The 19908-nt window shown below is 40.1% G+C and overlaps 1 protein-coding gene across 1 annotated transcript in view; it reads left to right on the top strand.

The window, feature by feature from the left end:
* Positions 1-19127, top strand: part of KCND2 (potassium voltage-gated channel subfamily D member 2) — a 488749-nt gene extending 469622 nt beyond the window's left edge. The window contains exons 2-6 of the mRNA XM_084785408.1: positions 2432-2594; positions 10184-10279; positions 10974-11066; positions 15276-15523; positions 16500-19127. Of these exons, the coding sequence (XP_084641534.1) occupies positions 2432-2594; positions 10184-10279; positions 10974-11066; positions 15276-15523; positions 16500-16677 (778 nt within the window). The 3' untranslated portion in view covers positions 16678-19127. The remainder of the gene's footprint in view (positions 1-2431; positions 2595-10183; positions 10280-10973; positions 11067-15275; positions 15524-16499) is intronic.
* The last annotated feature ends 781 nt before the right edge of the window (positions 19128-19908 follow it).

The following is a 19908-nucleotide window of genomic DNA, read 5'->3' as shown; positions in this document are numbered from 1 at the left end:
ATATAAACACAAAATGGGAATATTAGTAGATTAAAAATAGATGAGTGACAAATACATATGTATAAACAGACATACATGCATACATAGAAATAGAAAATAAATATATATAGATTAATTTAAGTTCTTTGCCTGACTAATACTATTGTATCATTTGGAGCATTGAATAAGTAGAGGAGACACATGAATTCAAGGATTTTGTATGAAGCTTCAAATGGTAGTTGAGACTAAAATCTTTGCTAACCAGGATTTACATATGTGTGATTGTGGTATGCATGGCTGGCTGCATGTACTAGGTAAATGTTCCTGGTGTGTATGCAGAACCATACAGTGAAGCTGCTTGGTGCAACTTAAGTGAACGCTGTTAGGAACACTTCTAATTTGTTAGCAGTTTGATTCTGAGTCATTTTTCTACTGCAATGTGTTCAGGAATCTTTTTTTACTGAACCCCACATCCAGTTAAGCAACCCCATAGACAATCACATCCTATAATTTGAGAAGTCAGGCAATAATTAATGCAGTACAGACATCCTGTTTCAGGAGTTTGAGTTTTGAACCATGGTGAATTATCTTGACTGCTGATCACCCACAAACACTAAGAATGAGTACACGGAGAATCAAAGTGTGGAACAGAACCCCAGTGGGGTTCCCGTGGGGCTCTCAAATGCAGTACTGTCTGTACCCCATCAGTCACCGTCACTGGCCTTCCCTCGGCCAGTTTCTCTGTAATTCCCATCTACCAATTGACACAAAATGTTTTCTCACAAGAACCATGCTAATATGGGTGACCATTTACTAATAAGTACCTGAAAATACAGTATATTCTTTCTCAGAAATAAGCCCTCAGACAACCTCTATTACTACAGAATGGAGAAGTGTGTGATTCGGCAGAGATAGGGCAAGAGCCTGCTTCCTGCCAGGAAGACATAAAGCAAAACAGCTCCCAATCTGTCAGCTTTATTTTATGAAGAATGAAAAGTAAAGAGAAAATATCAGACCGGAGACACAGCCCAGTGATAAAACTTCTGACTAGCATGCAAAGTGTCCTAGGTTCAATCCCCAGTACCACAGACAAGAACAAAAATAAATAAATATTAAACCGTGCACGGATAAGAACTAGGCAAGTAATCAAAAGGGAAGTCGTTATGGGACACGAGTAGAGAAGGGAACAGGAATTCTGTGGGCAAGCTGGGTGTGAAATCGCATTCGTAATGAAGACATTTAATAGCCACCTCACGAGTGACCTGGGGCCATACACAGAGCAGGAGGCCAGATGGCCAGTGTACCCATAGGACGCAGGGTATGACATAGGCAGTCGTCATATTAACGTAATCCGGAGACAAAGGGGACGAGTTTCACGTTGTTTTAGTTTTAACTGTTGGAAAGCTGAGAAAACACCTCAGCTGTCCAGTTTCTACTTTAAAAGCACAGCTCTATTCCATGAGTTGTCGTGTGGTGAATGTGGAAAGTGTAGGCGAGTTGCTCTCTCCGTTGGTTGGTGGTCAAGTGGAAGTGAAATAAAGAGACCTAAATGGGAGGCTACATATCTTAGAGGTGAAAAGAGTAAGATGTGACTTACAGTAGGGCCAAGTGGCTCAGTCAGCATTGGCATAAGGACCTGGTGGGGTCAGGGCAGGAAAGTTCTGCTTAACTATAAATGGCAAACTGTGAAAACTGATTTGAGGGCTGGCAGGGGGCGCTGTGAACATAAGAGTTCTGTTTTGGTTTCATGGGCTCTTAGGCAGAAAAGATGGGAAAGTGGCACCCAGTGAGGTAAGAGGGTGCCTAATACTGAACGAAGAACAAACAGTCTGAGAGAGCGGGCAACCAAGCATGCAGAAGCGCAGGACAGGGTAAGGTTATCATGAGAAATGACCATCAGACGTCACAAGTGAAGGTTAATGGGACTCCTGCAAAGTTTGTTTTTAAAATGATTGGCGCTTATGAAAGTCATGCGGTGTGGTGGCCTACTTTTTCTGCTTCAATTTCATCACCCATCCTGTGTTGAAACGAACTAAGTGGAAAAGTGTGTTACCTAGACTATAAACCCAGCATAGAAATACTGACGATTAAATAAATATAAAAAGAAAAACCCAAACTATGCCACATTATATAAAAGGCAATGGAAGAGCTATAATGACATCATTGGGCTTTAAATACTTTTGAACCTGAGAGGTTTCTAAATTATCATTTTCTACTAGGTTGAAAGGTAATTTTTAAGTCTACATTCATAATTTCTCACTTTGGCACCTATGTTGTAGTCACGAAGTAGAAAACGAAGCTATTTCCCAAGAGTCATTTGACCGAAAGTGGAGCAAAAAAATAAAAATAAAAACTAAAAACAAAAAACAAAAATAAAACAAAACTATTTGTAACAAAAAGAACAAACAGAACAACTCTTGACTGATGACAGTTCTTTTTCTCTCTCACCCAGGTATGGTGACATGGTACCAAAGACCATAGCAGGGAAGATTTTTGGATCCATTTGCTCACTGAGCGGAGTCTTGGTCATTGCGCTGCCCGTGCCTGTGATTGTGTCGAACTTCAGTCGGATCTACCACCAGAACCAACGAGCAGACAAACGAAGGGCGCAGAAGGTAGGCACTGAACGGTGTAAGCACGTGGTGCCGCTCGCTCGCTCAGTACCAGGTCAAAGATGAAAGGCAGTGGCATCCTGGTAACTTAAAACAAGAGGTTGTGTTTTAACTGATGAGAAAGGATATAAATCACAGTCATCCCACTGGTCCATTGTCAGTCTGGAAATCGAAAGTCCCTGTGCATTGCAGCAGTACAGTCGTGGACGTGATGACTCACACTCTGCCTCCTATGGCCGCTCTTGAAGTGGCTCAGAGTCTGGCACCTCTGCTGCCTTAGCCAAAAGTGGTCACCCAGCCCCATCTAGAATAACAGTGAGCAGGGAATCGCCACAGTGAGGCGGAGTTAGTAAGTAAGGAGTAATTGTGAGTAGTGCTAATAACAATTTGTGTGTGTATTCATATGTGTATATATATGCTTAAGAATTATTACTAAAAATCTGATTTCTAGATCTGATTCAGGGATGGCTGTTAATAAGAACCAAGGTGTGTATCTCAGTTGTTTTGCTCAGTTGATACAGGAAGTAGAAAAATCCTGAGCTTTGAGCCTAAGTTGGTGGGGGGAGGGGGGAAGTTGTTTGGTTTTGCTGTTTTTGTTTTCCTGGCCTAGTAGTTTTCTGTGTCTCTGGACTTTGTGACTATTAACTAATCCCTCCAAAATTAAGCCCCAGTTTTATACTTTTGTGTAAGATAATGACACTATGCAAAAATATGTAAATCTGCGTAAACTTATAGTTGACTTATAATGATGTTAGCAACATTTAGTGTTTACTGCTGGCCTCCTGTGGACCAGGCAATGGTACTATAGTCTTCACCAAACTCTAGTGTCTGGTTGCCATCATTGTCCTCACTTATCGGGTGGGGATCCTAAAGCTTCCAGGAATCAAGCCATTCGAAGATCGTGGAACTAACAAGTTGAAGATCAACCATTCAGTGAAAGCCAGTCTGAACAGAAGGGTCGGGAAGGCAGAACTCAGCTATTTCCTATGTTCTGTGTCGATTGAGAAGACCCTCTGAGGCATAGTGTGGTGCTCTGACAGCCCCCTTCTATTGCACCCACCTGGAGACTTACTGGGAAAATAGCACATAAAACTAATTTAGAAATCTAATTGGCATTATCACTTAACACTGGTGTGGCCACTGCATTTTTCTCCTTTCTAGAAAGGGTCAATTCTTTAAGGCTCAAGCCACTCATAAGTCTGTTTCATTGGATGCACAACCTAGATGACTCAATGCAGCTGCAAGACGTCACCAGGGACTTAGTGCAGTTCCCTGCTAGATTTGTGACTGGTCCCATCATGGATTTTAAACATGGTGGTCAGCAGGGGGTAGCACCAGTTAAGTGTAAGCCCTCCTAAGGCAGCAGGGATCCCACGTAGGTATAGGCTCGTCCAATGTCAAAGAGCATTTTCCCTCAGCTTGGGCAGCCTTGGAGCTTCAAGGAATTCTGCTCCCCATGATGAACAATTACTAGTATCCACCTTTAAATTATTACCCAGAGAAGTAATAAATATTTTAGACATTTATGCAAATTTCTCACAATCTAATAGGCTGGAAATGTTAAGAAAGAGAAGGAAAGGGAGAACGGGGGAGGGAAGACGGGCAGACACTCTTGGTAATTCCCATCTCTTGCAGGGCACATTTGGACAAGCAGAGCAGCAAGGACTGATTTCCGGTTCCTCTGTAAGGGACCTTTTGTGACCTAGCCACACAGCAAAATCCCTTTACAGGGTGCTCACAGACAGTCTGAAAACGCAGTCATCCTCCAAAAAGCTTAACTCCTACCATTCACCTGTCTCCACTCTATTCCTTTTGTTAGCATAAGAAATACAGAAAAACAATCCCAAAGACAAATATGATTTTAATTTTTAAAAAGACAATATACGTGTACTTTTTTTTGCAAAGAATAGTATTGTGTAGCAATAAAAAAAATCTGAGCACATCTTTATAATGCTAGAGTCTCCCCAAAGCAAGCAGTCTAAGGCTGAAACAAGCTAAAAGAAAGCACGTTGCCACACCTGACATAAACCAGGTCACTGCAGAATGTGCCCCGTACCTACATGAGCTCACTGGGACTTACTCACTACAGGGCCACATTGTGAGAGTTTAAACTGATGCTGTCTATACGCTTCTGACAAGCATATTGAAGCTCCATGACAGGACCAGTTACAAAGCTAGAAAAATGCTTAGAAGTATCTGTGCCTAAATACATTTGATGACAAAAATTAAATAAATGTGGTGTTATAAAGTACAGTAATTGATAAGTGTACTTCATGTATTCTTTTTGAGTATTTGCAAACTATTGTTTATATCCTAAACTTCCAGCACAATGTAATGAATATTACATGTGACTACTAGAAAAATCGACTTAATAAAGCCCGATATAATAACCTAATATAGTATTCCAGTAAATATCCTATGACCAATAAACTGAGCATAATCTCAAGAAGAAAATGTATATTAAATAAAATGAGTTACCAATGAGTGTTTCCTACTTTCTTTCCTGGAAGATTGAAAACAAAACAGGCTAAACTTCCATTAGACTAGGATGATTTATATTAATCTGGCCTGGAGACTGAGTGGTTTAATAAACATCACAGGTGCACAAAAATAACCAATAATTCAATCAAGCAAGCAGTCTATCAGTAGCAATTCAATGAAAGCAACATTGAACTGGACCAATTAAAATAATATTGTGAAACTGTAATTTTCTGTGTTTAGGTCTATGGCCAACTCCAACCTAAACCAAGGGAGACATATGCATTGCATGTATATGAATTTGTGGGAGGTCTCCTGGCAGTACTGTCAGGGACTTTCTTTCTCAGCCCTTCCATGTTTCAATCCCACTGTCTAATTTTCGTACACATTTCTACCATAAAAGAAAATGCATCATTTACTCTACTGTTCTCAAACCTTGATAGTCCTTACTTAAATATTTACTTGGGAGTGAAGACAGACATAAAATGGGACTCTATTTTACCCCAACTACTGGCAATTGCATCTTACTAGATTTATTTTTCATCCAGTCATTCAAAAATCGTTTATTGAATAAATTTTATTTGTCAAAAGTAAATCTTAATTGGTAGAACACCTAGTCATAAGGGTGGCATTTTGAAGCAAGAAGCTATCTTGTTTTAAAATATAAATGAGACCAAATAGCCCTCTGTCTATTCAAAGCTAATCTGAACTTACCACATAACAATGATAATTATAACTCAACAATACCGAAACAACTGCCTCAATCCATAGTTTCCAGTAGGCCATGGGTGACTTTACTCTGTTACTGTATTCATAAGCACTTTCAAAGGTTATGTCATTATTTCAGTTTTAGAGAAGTTTTGCAAGTGATCATAAACCTATTGGTTAAATTCCAAGACCAGAAAACTTTAGCATTATTCATATATGTGTGTGTGTGCATAAATATTTAAATATATTAAACATATGTTTATATATGTATACATTTATGTGTTTTATATGTATGTATATGTATATGTTTTGAATTTTTTTATGTATTACATATATGCATAGCCTTGCCTCTGGTGCCTCTTGCGTGTTTCCGTGTTTACCCCTCCTAGCTAAGAGTCCTCGTGTTGACTGTTGATTTCACTCATTCACTCCACCTAGCTAAATCCCAGCACGGCTTGCCAATGCTGCCCTCCCCGCTCACCCACACTTCGGAACTGGAAATAACATGCAGTCTGCACTATCTTCCACCCTCATCTTGGGTGCCTTTGGCTTGTTTCATTTCTAGGGCGAGGATTTTCCTTAGCAAATGGAAATAGTGCAATAGACTCCTCAGAACCTCAAAGCTGACAGAGCTTCGTGTGCCACGTCAGCATGGAACATTTGAGCATTAAGTGAAGGGAACAAACTGTAGTGTAACGTACGGAACACATGGGCCAGGCAGGGAGTGTAAGGACCAATGTTTAAGGAGTGATGAATTGTCTCCGATTAGTAAAAAGAGAGACATCCCTCAATCACTAGGTTGCCTAGGATACCTTCAGTTTCCTAAAGTATTGAAAATATTCCTTGACTCACTAACACTGTGGTTCAAAACAGTTTCTAAAACCTCATCCTAATTTGCATCCTCGCTGCTGGTACTTTGCCACTGTTAGAAGCTGCTATTTTCTACAAAGTACAAGTAGGGGATTGAAAGGACTATCCTCTCTTAACCTCTCCTTACACAGCAAGTATTGCCATGACTGTCATACTGGATCAGCCACAAGAAAAGTGAGTTTCTGAAGTAACTCTGGAAAACAATCCCCTTCAATTACCTGCTGGAATCAAAGCTATAATAACAGATGGTAAAGGCTAGAATTCGACAGGTATTTGGTATGGCACGCCACAGGATGAATTAAGCCAATTAACTCACAGTATCACAGAAACTGGGAGAAAAGTCATGGCTGAAATGAAAACTGTTAGACCAGTTATTTTGTTAATACACTACATGGCTTAACAAAAAATGGGGGCTCTCCCTTTAAAACAAAAACTTTTTAAAGAAGGTAAATATTCTATATATATTAGCGGTTGCTATTATATTTATAGACTTCCTATTATGTGATGAAAAATATGTCGTGCTCCTGTTTCAGACAGTAGTTCTATGTCTCAATAAAAAAAAAATCAGTATTGCTCAATATTGTTGCCTAATGCTTAGAGAGTGACACGGGGAGAAACGTAACTATGATACAGGAAATGCAATATACAACATGGTGGAGGGCGGAAGGAGAGCAGAGAGAAGAGGAAGGAGAGGAAAGCAGCAAAGTAACGCAGGAGATAGAGAAGAAGGCAGGGCACGGGGAGCAGTGGAAGACCAGGAGAGAGAAGGTGGATCAAGTAAACCAATGAGTGTCTGAGGTGCCGAAAAGATTGAAATCACAACAGATGCCTTCTGGAAATCGATAGGTAAATTGCTTGTTGGTAAATGATTAGGGCAATTCTGGGTAATTTCCTAGCACGCTTGTCATTGGCATTGTTTTGTTGAGTCTGGACTCAAATCGTAGCACTGGCTCACTGCTCGTGCGGATAAAAGTCTTCTTTCTACCTTCCAACTTAATTCTTTAGTGCTGGCTCAATATTTTCGATGATCTAAGCATTATACTGACAACAAAAGTGAATTTTGCCAATTTTTCACATTACACACAAAAATGAGCATTATTTTGAAATGGAGTTGACACACATAAAGCATAAACTTAAGGCAGAAAGAAGAAAGAGTAAAACTGAAGCCATGATGACAAATAAAGTTCTAATGCTTGAGTCTCTCTCTCTCTCTCTCTGTCTCTCTCTCTCTCACACACACACACACACACACACACACACACACACACACACACACTTCGATACAAAAACAAGTCTGCTGTCAAAAATTTGTTACCGTGATGCTCGAAGCAAGCATAGCATGCCTGCCATGCCAAAGGCTGCTTTAAAACTGTGACTGGTGATGCATGCCTGTGATCCCAGCACTTGAGAGGTGGAGACAGGAAGCTAAGGAATTCATACCAGCCTCATCTATTTAGTATATTCAGGGCCAACCTGAGGTATGTGAAGAACCTATCTCAAAAGAACAATAATTGTGGTGAAACACGCCTGTGACCGAAGCATCACAGGAGCCTGAAGGAAGATCAGCAGTTCAAGACTAACTGCCCCCACTTAGCAAAACCCTTTCTCAAAAGTGTTAAATAAAAGACAGTGACTGAAGAGATGGATCGGCAGTTAAGAGTGCTAGCTGCTCTTCCAGAAGATTACCGCTCAATTCCTGTCATTCCAAATCAAGTGGTTCAAAACCACCTGTAATTTCAGCTCCAGGGGATCTGACATAATTACATCATTTCTCTCCTCCTCTTTACTCTCTCCAACTCCTTCCGTGTGCCCTCCCTCCAACCTCTCAACACACCACCCTCTGTATATTCCCTGTCAAATTACTAAGCAGAAAAGACTGGGGATGTAAATCATCAGGAGAGAACTTGCCCCACATGCCTAAAACCCTGGCTTCAGTCCTCAGTACTTAAAAAAAAAATCAGTAATTGACTAAATAAGGCATGCTCCGTTTGAACAGTGGCATATCGTACAGCTATAAAATGTATAGTAATCTATGCATGTGCTCCCAGATGAAGTTCTGAGACATAAAAATTAAGCAAAATACAGAAGAATGTGAGGTGTAGTCTTCCACCCCTGCTATGTACGTGTAGCCACTGAGCTTCTGACAGGAGGTACAATAGCCACTGGCTACTGAGGATGAGGGGGCAGTAACCACAGACCTTCTGCATGTCTTCACAGCATCAGCATTTTTCACAGGCGTCCAGCTCCTTGCTATTTTAGAATGGAAATAAGTTTTGAATATTTAATTAATAAAATATATTTTTAAAAAAAGAACTTTTACACAAGAGAGCATTCTGGAACTTGAGACTCCAGGCAGCATGGATGTGGATTGTTCATAGTGAGGATGGTGGGTTCCTTAAGAGTTAGTTTGTAAGAAACTTCTTGGCCAGCTCATCCCAGTTGCTTTTTTGTATAAGCTTGTGAGCCATGAGTCATAAAGAGTGGTCCGCAGCATTTGCTGTCCTGGGTGGAAAGGCAGGCTCTCCGCTCCTGCCCCCCTGCCCCCAACACACACACACACACACACACACACACACACATACACACACACACGCACAACACACACACACACACACACACACACACTGCTCAGGAGGGAGCCATGTGGCAGGGATTGAAAAGAGAATATACACTAGAGAGCCAGCCAACCAGTCACTGTACCGGGCAATCCTGCATTTGCTGATCTCATTGGAACTCTGACCAACTGAATGGCTGCCTGAAAATTCTCCAAATAGAAGAGCAGTCTATGGGAAATGCTTCGAAAGTTTAATTAAGTAATCTTACAAATCCCTCTGGATAGACAACCTCCATTCTTCATCTCAACAGGTCCAAGGCTGAAATAGAAATCAGATGAATATATCTTTGTACAGACCTGTGTGGACAAATTACCTAATTCAAGGATTTTAAGGCTTCTTATTACTCAGTGGGGGCTCTCCTTTGGTCAATTTAGCAGCATAATTGTGGGAAAGAAATGAGTTACAGTCAACACGTGCTGGTAAATAGTGAAGATAGAAAAGGAGCAGCCATGAGGGAGAGAGGTAAAGGGAGGAAGTGGGAAGGGATCTTACTGTAAAGGTGAACCCCAATTCTGAAATGCATAAGCTAAGCCAGCACCAAGACAGTTAATAATAAAACACTCAAAACTGGGAAGATGGTTTTCAATTGTTTCGTCTGGAAAACTGGCTTACTTTCAAAATGTGTCTGCTGAACAAGGGATTACACAGACTGTGCTGTGGGCAGGCTGGCACCGTGGCTCAAGGGGTAAAGGACCTTGCATCCCACAACCAGGGTTTGAAATCCTGAACACAGGCTGAGAGACCTCACTCTACAGAGCTGTCTCCTGACCATCACATGTGTGAGCTGTGGCATGCACATCTACATACATCAGCAAATACACGATAATAGTAAATAATATTTTTAAAGAGTTCAGTCTCTAACTTGTATACAGTATTCACAAATGTTCACAGGACGATTGGGTTTTCTTTTTTCTCCTATAGAAAGCAAGGCTGGCCAGGATCCGGGCAGCCAAAAGTGGAAGTGCAAACGCCTACATGCAGAGCAAGAGGAACGGGCTACTCAGCAACCAGCTGCAGGTACCACCCTGTGCCTCTCTGTAACCACACGCTCATCAGCATGATAGCGATTCGGCTCCACTTAACCATATGATTTTATTGCGGGTAATTATGTGAAAATGAGTCCTGGAACAACAAAGTGTCATTTCTATAACTTTCCACCATACGTTCCAGTTGCCTTTAACAGCTTAGAAACTCTGCTAGGAGATGTTGCCACTGGTAGTGATTTTTCTTGCCGATAAGGAATTCCAGCTCTGTGTTATCACTATGACATCCTATCCACTGTGACACTGATGATATAAAAAAATTCTCAGTTATTTAAGCACTTAATTGTTTTTATTTCAAAATTAAATATGTTCCTTAAAGTGCCCTTTGATTAGGGTCAAGAGGAGATATATATTCCTCTACTTATGATGGAGAGAGAACAGCATTCACTAAGTGCTGCAAAGGTCACAGGGTCACAACAGAACTTCATAAACTCTTCGTAGTAGGGACTTGAATTTCCAATTCAAGGAGGTGCAAGATTGAAAGACCAAATGGAAATGTACCCACTGATCACTCAGACTTAATTACACATTTGTCTTTTTTTTTGGTTAGTAAGTGCTACCGCTGCTGGTTAGTCTCAGAAAATAGGCCAAGTATCTCTGCGCATGTAGGTATCCCAGTTTCTCCTATTTTGCAAATTAAAAAGGTCTGTGTATTCCCTGTGTTACAGTCCTCAGAGGATGAGCCGGCCTTCGTCAGCAAATCTGGATCCAGCTTTGAGACACAACACCACCACCTGCTTCACTGCCTGGAGAAGACCACGGTAAGGAGACAGCAGGGGTGCTGCCAGGACCCTCACAGCACTCCCGTTTGCTTCTATGCAAACATCACATTTCCAAGCAGGGCGTGACTCTCTGCATCCCCAGATAATAGGCTAAAAAGTAAGGTTCCAGAAAGCTTAACAGTAACATGGAAATTGCTGTAGGCATCATATGTGCTCCGAGCTATGTGGCTGCATTAACCCCATTCCAAGACACCAGATAAATAAAAAGAGAATGTTGTGTTCCAATAATTATTGAATCAAATATTGTTTCTTCTTCATTTGTAGAAGTAGTTTAAATAGGAAAAAGAGTAAATTTTCAAGTGTTTCTGCATCTAAAGAAAGAAGCTATCAAAGGTGTCACAAAAGCAAAGGAAAGAAGGGAAGAGAAAACACATACCTCAATTATTTGCAGGTGTTATGGATAGAGGTAGACATTTGAAAATGATATCTTTAATACAATAAAATACTTGATCCCAGAGTGTCCCTATAAACAGAGAAGTTTCCATTTCCTTACATGCATGCAATTAATGGGAATCCTCCAACAGCAGAGTCACCCATTATTAAACCGCCTGTCCATGAGCATCACAGTCTGTGACCACAGAGCAGGGAAAGCATTTATCATGTGGGACGCAGGTCAGCTCACTCACCAGCAACGCATTATAAATAGTCTGAATTCTAATGTGCCTCCCATCAACGTGTTTATCCAGAGAGTCAGCCAGGTTCAAGATATTGTTAAACCAGTATGAACTCCAAGCACCACCAGACCTCCACCAGACCTCCACCAGACCACCACCAGACCTCCACCAGACCTCCACCAGACCACCACTGATGGGCAAGACAGGAAGGATGGCTACACTGGAGAAGGGTAGTGAGCAGTATAATCAAGGGAGGGGCCACAGTGCGGTGCAATGAGGAGCCAGGGGCAGACAGGCTCAAGCAAGTCTTCCTGTGCATCTCTCAGTTCTATGACAGTTTGAGAGGCACAGATATATTTGAGATTAGTTGGGCAAAGACGTGGAGGAAGCAAAAGGCGATGTAAGGGCTGGAGAGATAGCTCAGCTATTAAAAGCTCGGGCTAACACTTAAAAGATGATGTAAGTGAAGGAAGAGAGCAGACACGTGGATGAGGAAGCAGAAAAAGAATCCAAAGGGCACCAGAAGGTACATGAAGACTCCAAGAGAAACACAGTAGCCAGGTGCTGGGATGTCAGTATAGGCAGGTGATGGTTATCTTACAATAAGTGAGAAATGTAGATATTTAATTAGGGTAGTTACATGGTTATATTAAAATTTTAAAATAAAGCTAGAGAACACTTTGAAAGTTAAATGATATAGATAGATTTATTTGCCCCACTCATACCTTTGCTTTTCAACGATTTTACCACTGAAAAAATGCTTTCCCACTAATTTATTTATTTAATCAATTTACAGCCTGCTTTAAGGCCCTTCCCTCCTCTCTTCCCAGTCTCACCCTCACATTCCCCAGCTCCATTCCGGGAAGATATCAAGCCACCCTGGCTGCCCAAGTCCCAGCATGACTAAGGACATCCTCTCCTACTGAGGCCAGACAAGGCAGCCCAGCTAGGGGAAAGGGATCCAGATGCAGGCACCAGAGGCAGAGACAGCCTCTACTTCCATTGTCAGGGGACCCACACGATGACCAAACTGCACATCTGCCTCATAAGTGTAGGGGGCCTAAGTTCAGCCCATGCGCATTCTTTGGTTGGTGATTCATTCACTGTGAGCCCCCATGGGCCCAGGTTAATTTACTCTGTAGATCTTCTTATGGTGTCCTTGACCCCTCAGCTCCCTCTATCCTCCCCCCCCCCCCACTCTTCCATAAAACTCCCCAAGCTTGATCTGTTGTTTGGCTGTGGGTCTCTACATCTGGTTCCATCAGCTGCTAGATGAAGCCTCTCAGAACACAGTTATGCTAGGCTCCTGTCTGCAAGCATAGCAGAATGTCATCAATAGTGTCAGAAGTTGGCTCTCTCCCATTGGATAGGTCTCAATTTGGGCCAGTCATTGATTGACCATTCCCTTAATCTCTGCTCCATCTTTACCCCTACGCTTGTTGGAAGCAAATTTTGGGTTGAAGGTTTAAGGGGTGGGTTGGTGTCCCCATCCCTTCACTGGAAGTCCCACCTAGCTACCGGAGATGTCAGGCTCCAAATCTTCTACTGCTAGAAGTCTCAGTTAAGGTCACCCCCATAGACCCCCAGGATCCTGCCGTGTCCCAGAGATGCCCCCCACTGATTTACATTCTCTCTCCTAGTCCTCTCCCTGACCCCATTAACACCCCTAATCCCCGTTTCTGCTCCCCTCCCTACCCCATCTCCCACCCTGTTCCCACCTCCATCTATTAAAATGTCTATGGTATTTCCCCTTCTGAGTGAGATTCAAGCATCCTCCCTTGAGCCCTCCTTGATGCTTAGCTTCTTTGGGTCTGTGGCTTGTAGCCTGGTTATCCTGTAGTTTATCGCTAATATCTACTTGTAAGTGAGTACATAACGTATATGTCTTTCGGGGTCTTGGATAACTCATTTAGTTCCAACCATTTGTCTCCAAATTTCATGATGGCGTTGGTTTTTGATACCTGAGCAGTATTCCACTGAGTAAGTGGACCACATTTTCTTCTTCATCAGAGGGACATCTAGGTTGTTCCCAGTTTCTGGCTATTACAAATAAATCTGCTGTGAACATAGTTGAGCAAGTGTCCTCATGGTATGGTGGAGCATCTTTTGGGTCTATGTTCAGGAGTGGTATAGCTGGGTCTTGAGGGAGATCGAGTCCCAATTTTCTGAGAAACCACGAGATTGATTTCCAAAGTGATTGTACAAGTCTGCAATCCCACCAACAAAAATATTTCCTAACAACAGCAAAAAAAAAAAAATGTCTTTAACCCCAAGAAATACACTTTAGTTTGAGCTACTTAGAAATTATACACAGCAACAAGAAGCAGACCAGCTTCTTTAATTCCAGTCCTTAGTGAGATAAGCCTGACTGTGATGCATTTTAAGTGGTATCATGTGTGCTGTGTGTGCATTGTAAGAGAACAACACAGATTATGAATCCTTTCTGCAATAAAATTTGCCATCAAATTCTGTCATGTAATCATTGTTCTCTGGACTCTGAAGAGTGGAATGCTGAATTTTACGTGCTTCAAAATGCTATTCTCAGCAAAGAAACGACAAAATGAGTAACTAAAACAATCTATTTCCCATTAGAACATGAATTGCTTCAATTGTTTTACTAATATTTTAGGATGAGAGATGGTTAAGTGAAATTCAAAATGTGCAAAACCTTCCATTATAAGGCCATTTCTACACACATGCAGATAAAATTATAATTGAAGTCATTCTCCAGCAATTCAGGCTAAGGAATGTTTGATCTTACATTTCTGAGGCAGAATTCTTCTACAGGCATTTCAGGAGGTAATTTTTTTACTACTCTTAAATTAAAATTTATATGCAGTCTATGGAGTGTGGTTTGTGAAATGATCCACCTTACTGTTTGTTTCTAAGAGGGGAATTAAGAAAATAGAGGTGATAAGCAATGTGAATACGAAGAGGCCACAGAAGTTTGGAACTAATCTCTTGTGAGATATTTTTCAGATATGTACATATATTGCATTTTTTATTAATAGACAATAGTTTTCTATATATGGAGAATTTTAGGGTAGAATTGAAAGAAATTGAAATATGTGACATATCTCTATTTTTAATTAACACATTTCTATACCACATGAAGGTATTTGCTAATGTATAGTATAGGCAATCTAATTTAGGAAATTCTGTTGCAGTATTATGAGATTAGTCATAGATAAGGTCACTATGAGTTTATAAATTTCCTGTGGATATTATTTACATGCTTTTAAGTGTTTTGTTTCTTTAGTATATAACATCCTGAATTTATGCTTAAGTTAACAAATGATAATTTTTTAAATGTTGGTCTGTAAGTAAACATTGAATCAACTCACACATGTCAATCTCCACATCGAGCTAGAAAGATTCTTTTCCACAAAAATGTTCCCTAACGGAATTTTGATTTTAATATTTAGTCTTTCTGAGAGACATTTCACTTACCTGTTAGGTCAAGTATAACTAAATCTTAGTATATTTTATTTTTTAAATAATATTTAATCTCTTTTAAATTACAAAATTGTTTATCTGCTTTTTTTTTTCACCTTTTCTTACAACTCTCCCGCAGAACCATGAGTTTGTGGATGAGCAAGTCTTTGAAGAAAGCTGCACGGAAGTGGCCACGGTTAATCGCCCTTCAAGTCACAGCCCGTCCCTCTCCTCACAACAAGGAGTCACGAGCACTTGCTGCTCACGGAGACACAAAAAAACTTTCCGCATCCCTAACGCCAATGTGTCGGGGAGTCATAGAGGCAGTGTGCAAGAACTCAGTACAATTCAGATCAGATGTGTGGAGAGAAATCCACTGTCCAACAGGTACCGGGATTGATCTGTACTCTGTAGATGCCTGTCCTGGTCTATAGACTGTGCCCGCTACAGTCAGGGTGCGACCCAGGTGGCCTCTGAGTCCTAGTCCCTAGGAAACGAGGGAGGCAAAACTGACAAAGAAAAAAAAAAGGCATATTCTTTAAGGGTCAAAAGCTAAATTAGGAGGCAGAGGAGATGGCTCATTGGACAAATGATTGCCACGGGAGCTTAAAGACTTGATTCCAAATTCCCTAAAATACACATAAAAGCTAGTCATCCATTGCAGTTGCATGTCAGTCCATCACTTGGGAGGTAGAGGCAGGGAATCTTGAGGATAAATTGGGAAGCTACATTTAGCTGGAGTTGGTGACTCAGCGAGAGACCCTGTCTCCGTGTAGAAAGTGGAGAGTGATGACGAAGACAGCCACCATCAAACTCCCGCTCTTCCTCCTTTCTGTCCCTTCAGAAGTTTGTGATAAGATTATCGCTTGTAAAAACTTCAGAACTTAGATACTTAGAGCTATGGTTTTGAGTTTCTTAACATATGAGTCATTAAGTGGGAGCTTTCAAGGAATTGTACATTTCAGAACAAACCCCTAAGATTTTACAGCTGTAAGTGTTACGAAATCTCCATTGGGATGGCGTTCCACGCTGGTACCTTCAGCCTCTCTAAGTCTCTGCCAAAGAAACAATTTCACTTCGTGCATCTCAAACATCTAGTTGTTATCTGAGCCCTTTTCTTCATGTTTTTGTAGAATATACTTTGAGAAACAATTGGTCAAACTAAGTTGAACAGAATTTTAGGAATGTAATTCTGTTAATGAGCTGACTCACATTTAAGATAATTATATATCAAAGTGATTTTAAATGTGGCATTGCTTATATATTTTAAGTGTTATTAGTAGTAAAATATGCGTTCTTCAGTTACATGAAAAACTTAAAATAAATAACTTACTTGTTTAAACCTACTTTTCTTCCTCATCAGCCGCTCCAGCTTAAATGCCAAAATGGAGGAGTGTGTTAAACTAAACTGTGAACAACCGTACGTGACCACAGCAATAATAAGCATCCCAACCCCTCCTGTGACCACACCAGAGGGCGACGACAGGCCTGAGTCTCCTGAGTATTCAGGAGGAAATGTCGTTAGGGTGTCTGCTTTGTAAGACAATTGCCACGAGCCTAAGAGAATTTGAGTCCTGACCATGGAAAGAATACGAAGTTGAAGAAAGAAGAAATAATAACCCTTTTTTTGCAGATTAAGAAAGCCAAACAAGAAGGTTGGCAATGAAACAAAAATAATTCAAAGTTGAGGATGTGAATTAAACCACGAAACGGCATTTCTAGACAGAGTTCGACCTGTTCACAGATGAAGACTCTGTGACCCCTTTGACTTTGGGAATGAGCACAGGGAAATGCCATCTATCAATGCTTCTTATGATCAGAACTCTTTTTTAATAAAACAAATAAAATGAATCTTTGAACATAATGTTCCAGTTGAATGCAAAACAAAAAAAAAATATGGAAAACATTTTGATAAAAATTTTTCCTGTTAAATCCATGAACATTGGCTCCGGTGAAGATTACTGTAGATGAAAATATTCATACGATCCATTTGTGTGGACTGAAGGAAACCATCCTAATGCATGCTAGAATTCTTTGGAGCAGTGATCTCAGTTTCCTTATGTTGTCTTCAGAATAGGCATGATAAACTATACCTGTAGAAAGGGGAAATTTCTGTGCACTTACAATGAGCTGATTGTCCATGTTCTATGGTGGACTGTGCAAATAAACTCCTTTTAGCACCGCAGTGTTTCTCATGAGGATGCACACTAGTAAATCTAAAGTGTTCAGATAGTTCAGTATTAATTATTGTTTAACCTTGCACCTAGTCATTGTTATAAGTGCAATAATTCATTCTATATCTGTTGTATCAGGAACTGGGATTTTTTTTAACTTTCCATATATTCATAGATACAGTAAGAGCCACATTTATAGAAAATGTCTGGTGTGGCCAGGTTTTAGGTGACCTTTTAATCTAAAACTATTGTGTCATAAATGTTTTTGGTAGTATTCTTTGGTCCACTGTATCCCTGTGACCCGGTGCATTATCTGTCCCTGGATCTCTCTAGTGTCTTTCTACTGCGCTTACCCATTAATGACAAGATTAGTGTTTACTGTAGTAAAACAAAAAAAGTTTCCTGCCATTATATTTCCCAACCAGTTATTGTGAGAAGCCTGTCATCAATCCCCTTGACAAAAACTAGAGTGAAGGAGTTGACATGAAATATCTCCAGTGTTTTCACTATTTATGGAAAACCCAGACCCTGGAGACACCCATATGTGTTTTATGAGTGGAGTTCAATGGGACTTTTAAAAAAGGCACAGGATTGATGATTTCAGAATTTAACTCAATTTATTTCGCTTCAGATCTTGAAAACATTTTTAAAATAACTGAAATGCAGAGATAACTAAAGTGCTTTATGAGGCAATATTTGATGAGAGCATTCTTTTGATGCCATTCAGGAAAGCGACAACTTATCTCAAAAGACTCTCGTGTTTGTCAAGGCACAAAGTTCTCTGCAGAGTCAGGAGGACAGGAGTGTGATGGGCAGAAGTTGACCACTATGTACATTTAAGTGAAAAGTCTTGCGACCTTTTCACCCTCAAATATCCGCAGATGTGTCTGCACGTGACAGTGTGAAAAGTTTTATGTCAAATGAAAGTTTTGTTCATTCCAAGCCACCACTGTAAGAACGAAGGCTTAGTTCCTATACTTGGAAAACGTTAATAATTATTCTTGTCCTAGAGATTTTGAAATGCTTACCACAATTTACCATAAAAAGAAATTAATCCAAACATTTTCAGGTAAAGCCAGAAACGGTCATTTCCTGTTTATAGAATAGCTTCTAGAACAGTGCTAGGCACACAGTAGATCTTCACCAACAGCTGAGTGACAGGAAAAGGCGCTCAGCTGACTCTTGGGAACATCTGGCTTTATTCCTAGTGTGTCTTTGAAAAAGTTACTAATATTCTTGCGGCGTGAATATTAACAATTCTATTAACACCTGCCTGTTGTCACTTTATGCTTCTAGAGCAAATATATAGTGAAACTTCTTTGATGGCATTTATTGAAAAATCTTTTAAGCTATAGACTAAGGAAAGTACAATCAGGGACACTTAACATTTTTGATTCCCAATAAGTTCTATTTTCATGTTCTTTTTTAAAATAATCCATAAAATGAGATACACTTAGATTACTTTGGTTGATAATTATTCTTCCTCTTTTGATTTGTCATTTATCACAAATTATTAATTTCTTCAGATTTTCAAAAAATAAATTACAAAAAAACTTTTTGATGTTTTAGGTGATTTAAAAATATACTGTGTTGGTGGTGAATGACTATTGATGGCTGTGTTAAGTGCATCTGTACTGTAAGTGAAATGTAATTATTTCTGTGTATCATATGGAGTAACTAAGGTCATTGTTTTTTGACAATTTTGTTTCAAATTCATATATCTTATTTCAAAGGATAGCATAATATCTGCATTATGCTGGAAAAATAGACCTTTGGAGAATACTTAAATAAAACATGTGCATGCTTGAACAGGACAATGTGGTGGGCTGTGGCCATTTTTTCTCAGACTTAATTCCTTTCCAAAAGATGTGTCACACTAATAATAAACCCAAGAGGACCCTGTGGCTCATGCAGACTAAGAGAACTCAGCACCTCGCCAAAGTCTGTGCTGGTTAGGACAATAGCTCCTCTCCAACCGTGGGATGCCAGCAGGAGATACCACAGGGGCAAACCACCATTGCACGTACCAAGCAAAGTGAAGCTCTGAAAATACAGCATCAGTCAGAGTTTGGCTCAATTCCTATAGATAGGAAAATGAATGATTTATATGTCTATAACTATGGGTATACATAGATGATAAGTGACAGATGATAAGTAGGTAGTTAAATGGGTAGATAGATGATTAGATTAGATGGATGATAGATAGATAGATGGATGGATGGATAGATAGATAGATAGATTATAGTTTTGTTTTAATATGTACTGTAATCTTTTTTACATTTTTAATTAAAATATAATTACATCAGTACTCCCATTCCTCCCTTGGGCCCCTCTCATGGTCACTCCCTCTAGCCTTTCCCCTGCCCCCCAAATTTTTAGCCTATTTTTTTTATTGTTATTGCTCTTATATATGGGCGAATATGCAAATACAATCTACAGAGTCCATTTTTGTTGTTTGTGTGTATATGTTTCAGGGATGACCCCTTTGTATTAGCTAATCAATAAGGGTGCTCATCCATGTTTAAAAAAAAAAAGGAGTATGCACGTACTGAGATGGTAAGACATCTAAAAAGAAAGTTCTGTGTAGAAACTCAACAA

This window comes from Acomys minous (genome assembly GCF_964271855.1).
Source record: "Acomys minous genome assembly, chromosome: 6".
Taxonomy (NCBI): Eukaryota; Metazoa; Chordata; class Mammalia; order Rodentia; family Muridae; genus Acomys; species Acomys minous.
Note: the sequence above shows the minus strand (reverse complement) of the source record. Positions and strands in the feature narration are given on the sequence as shown.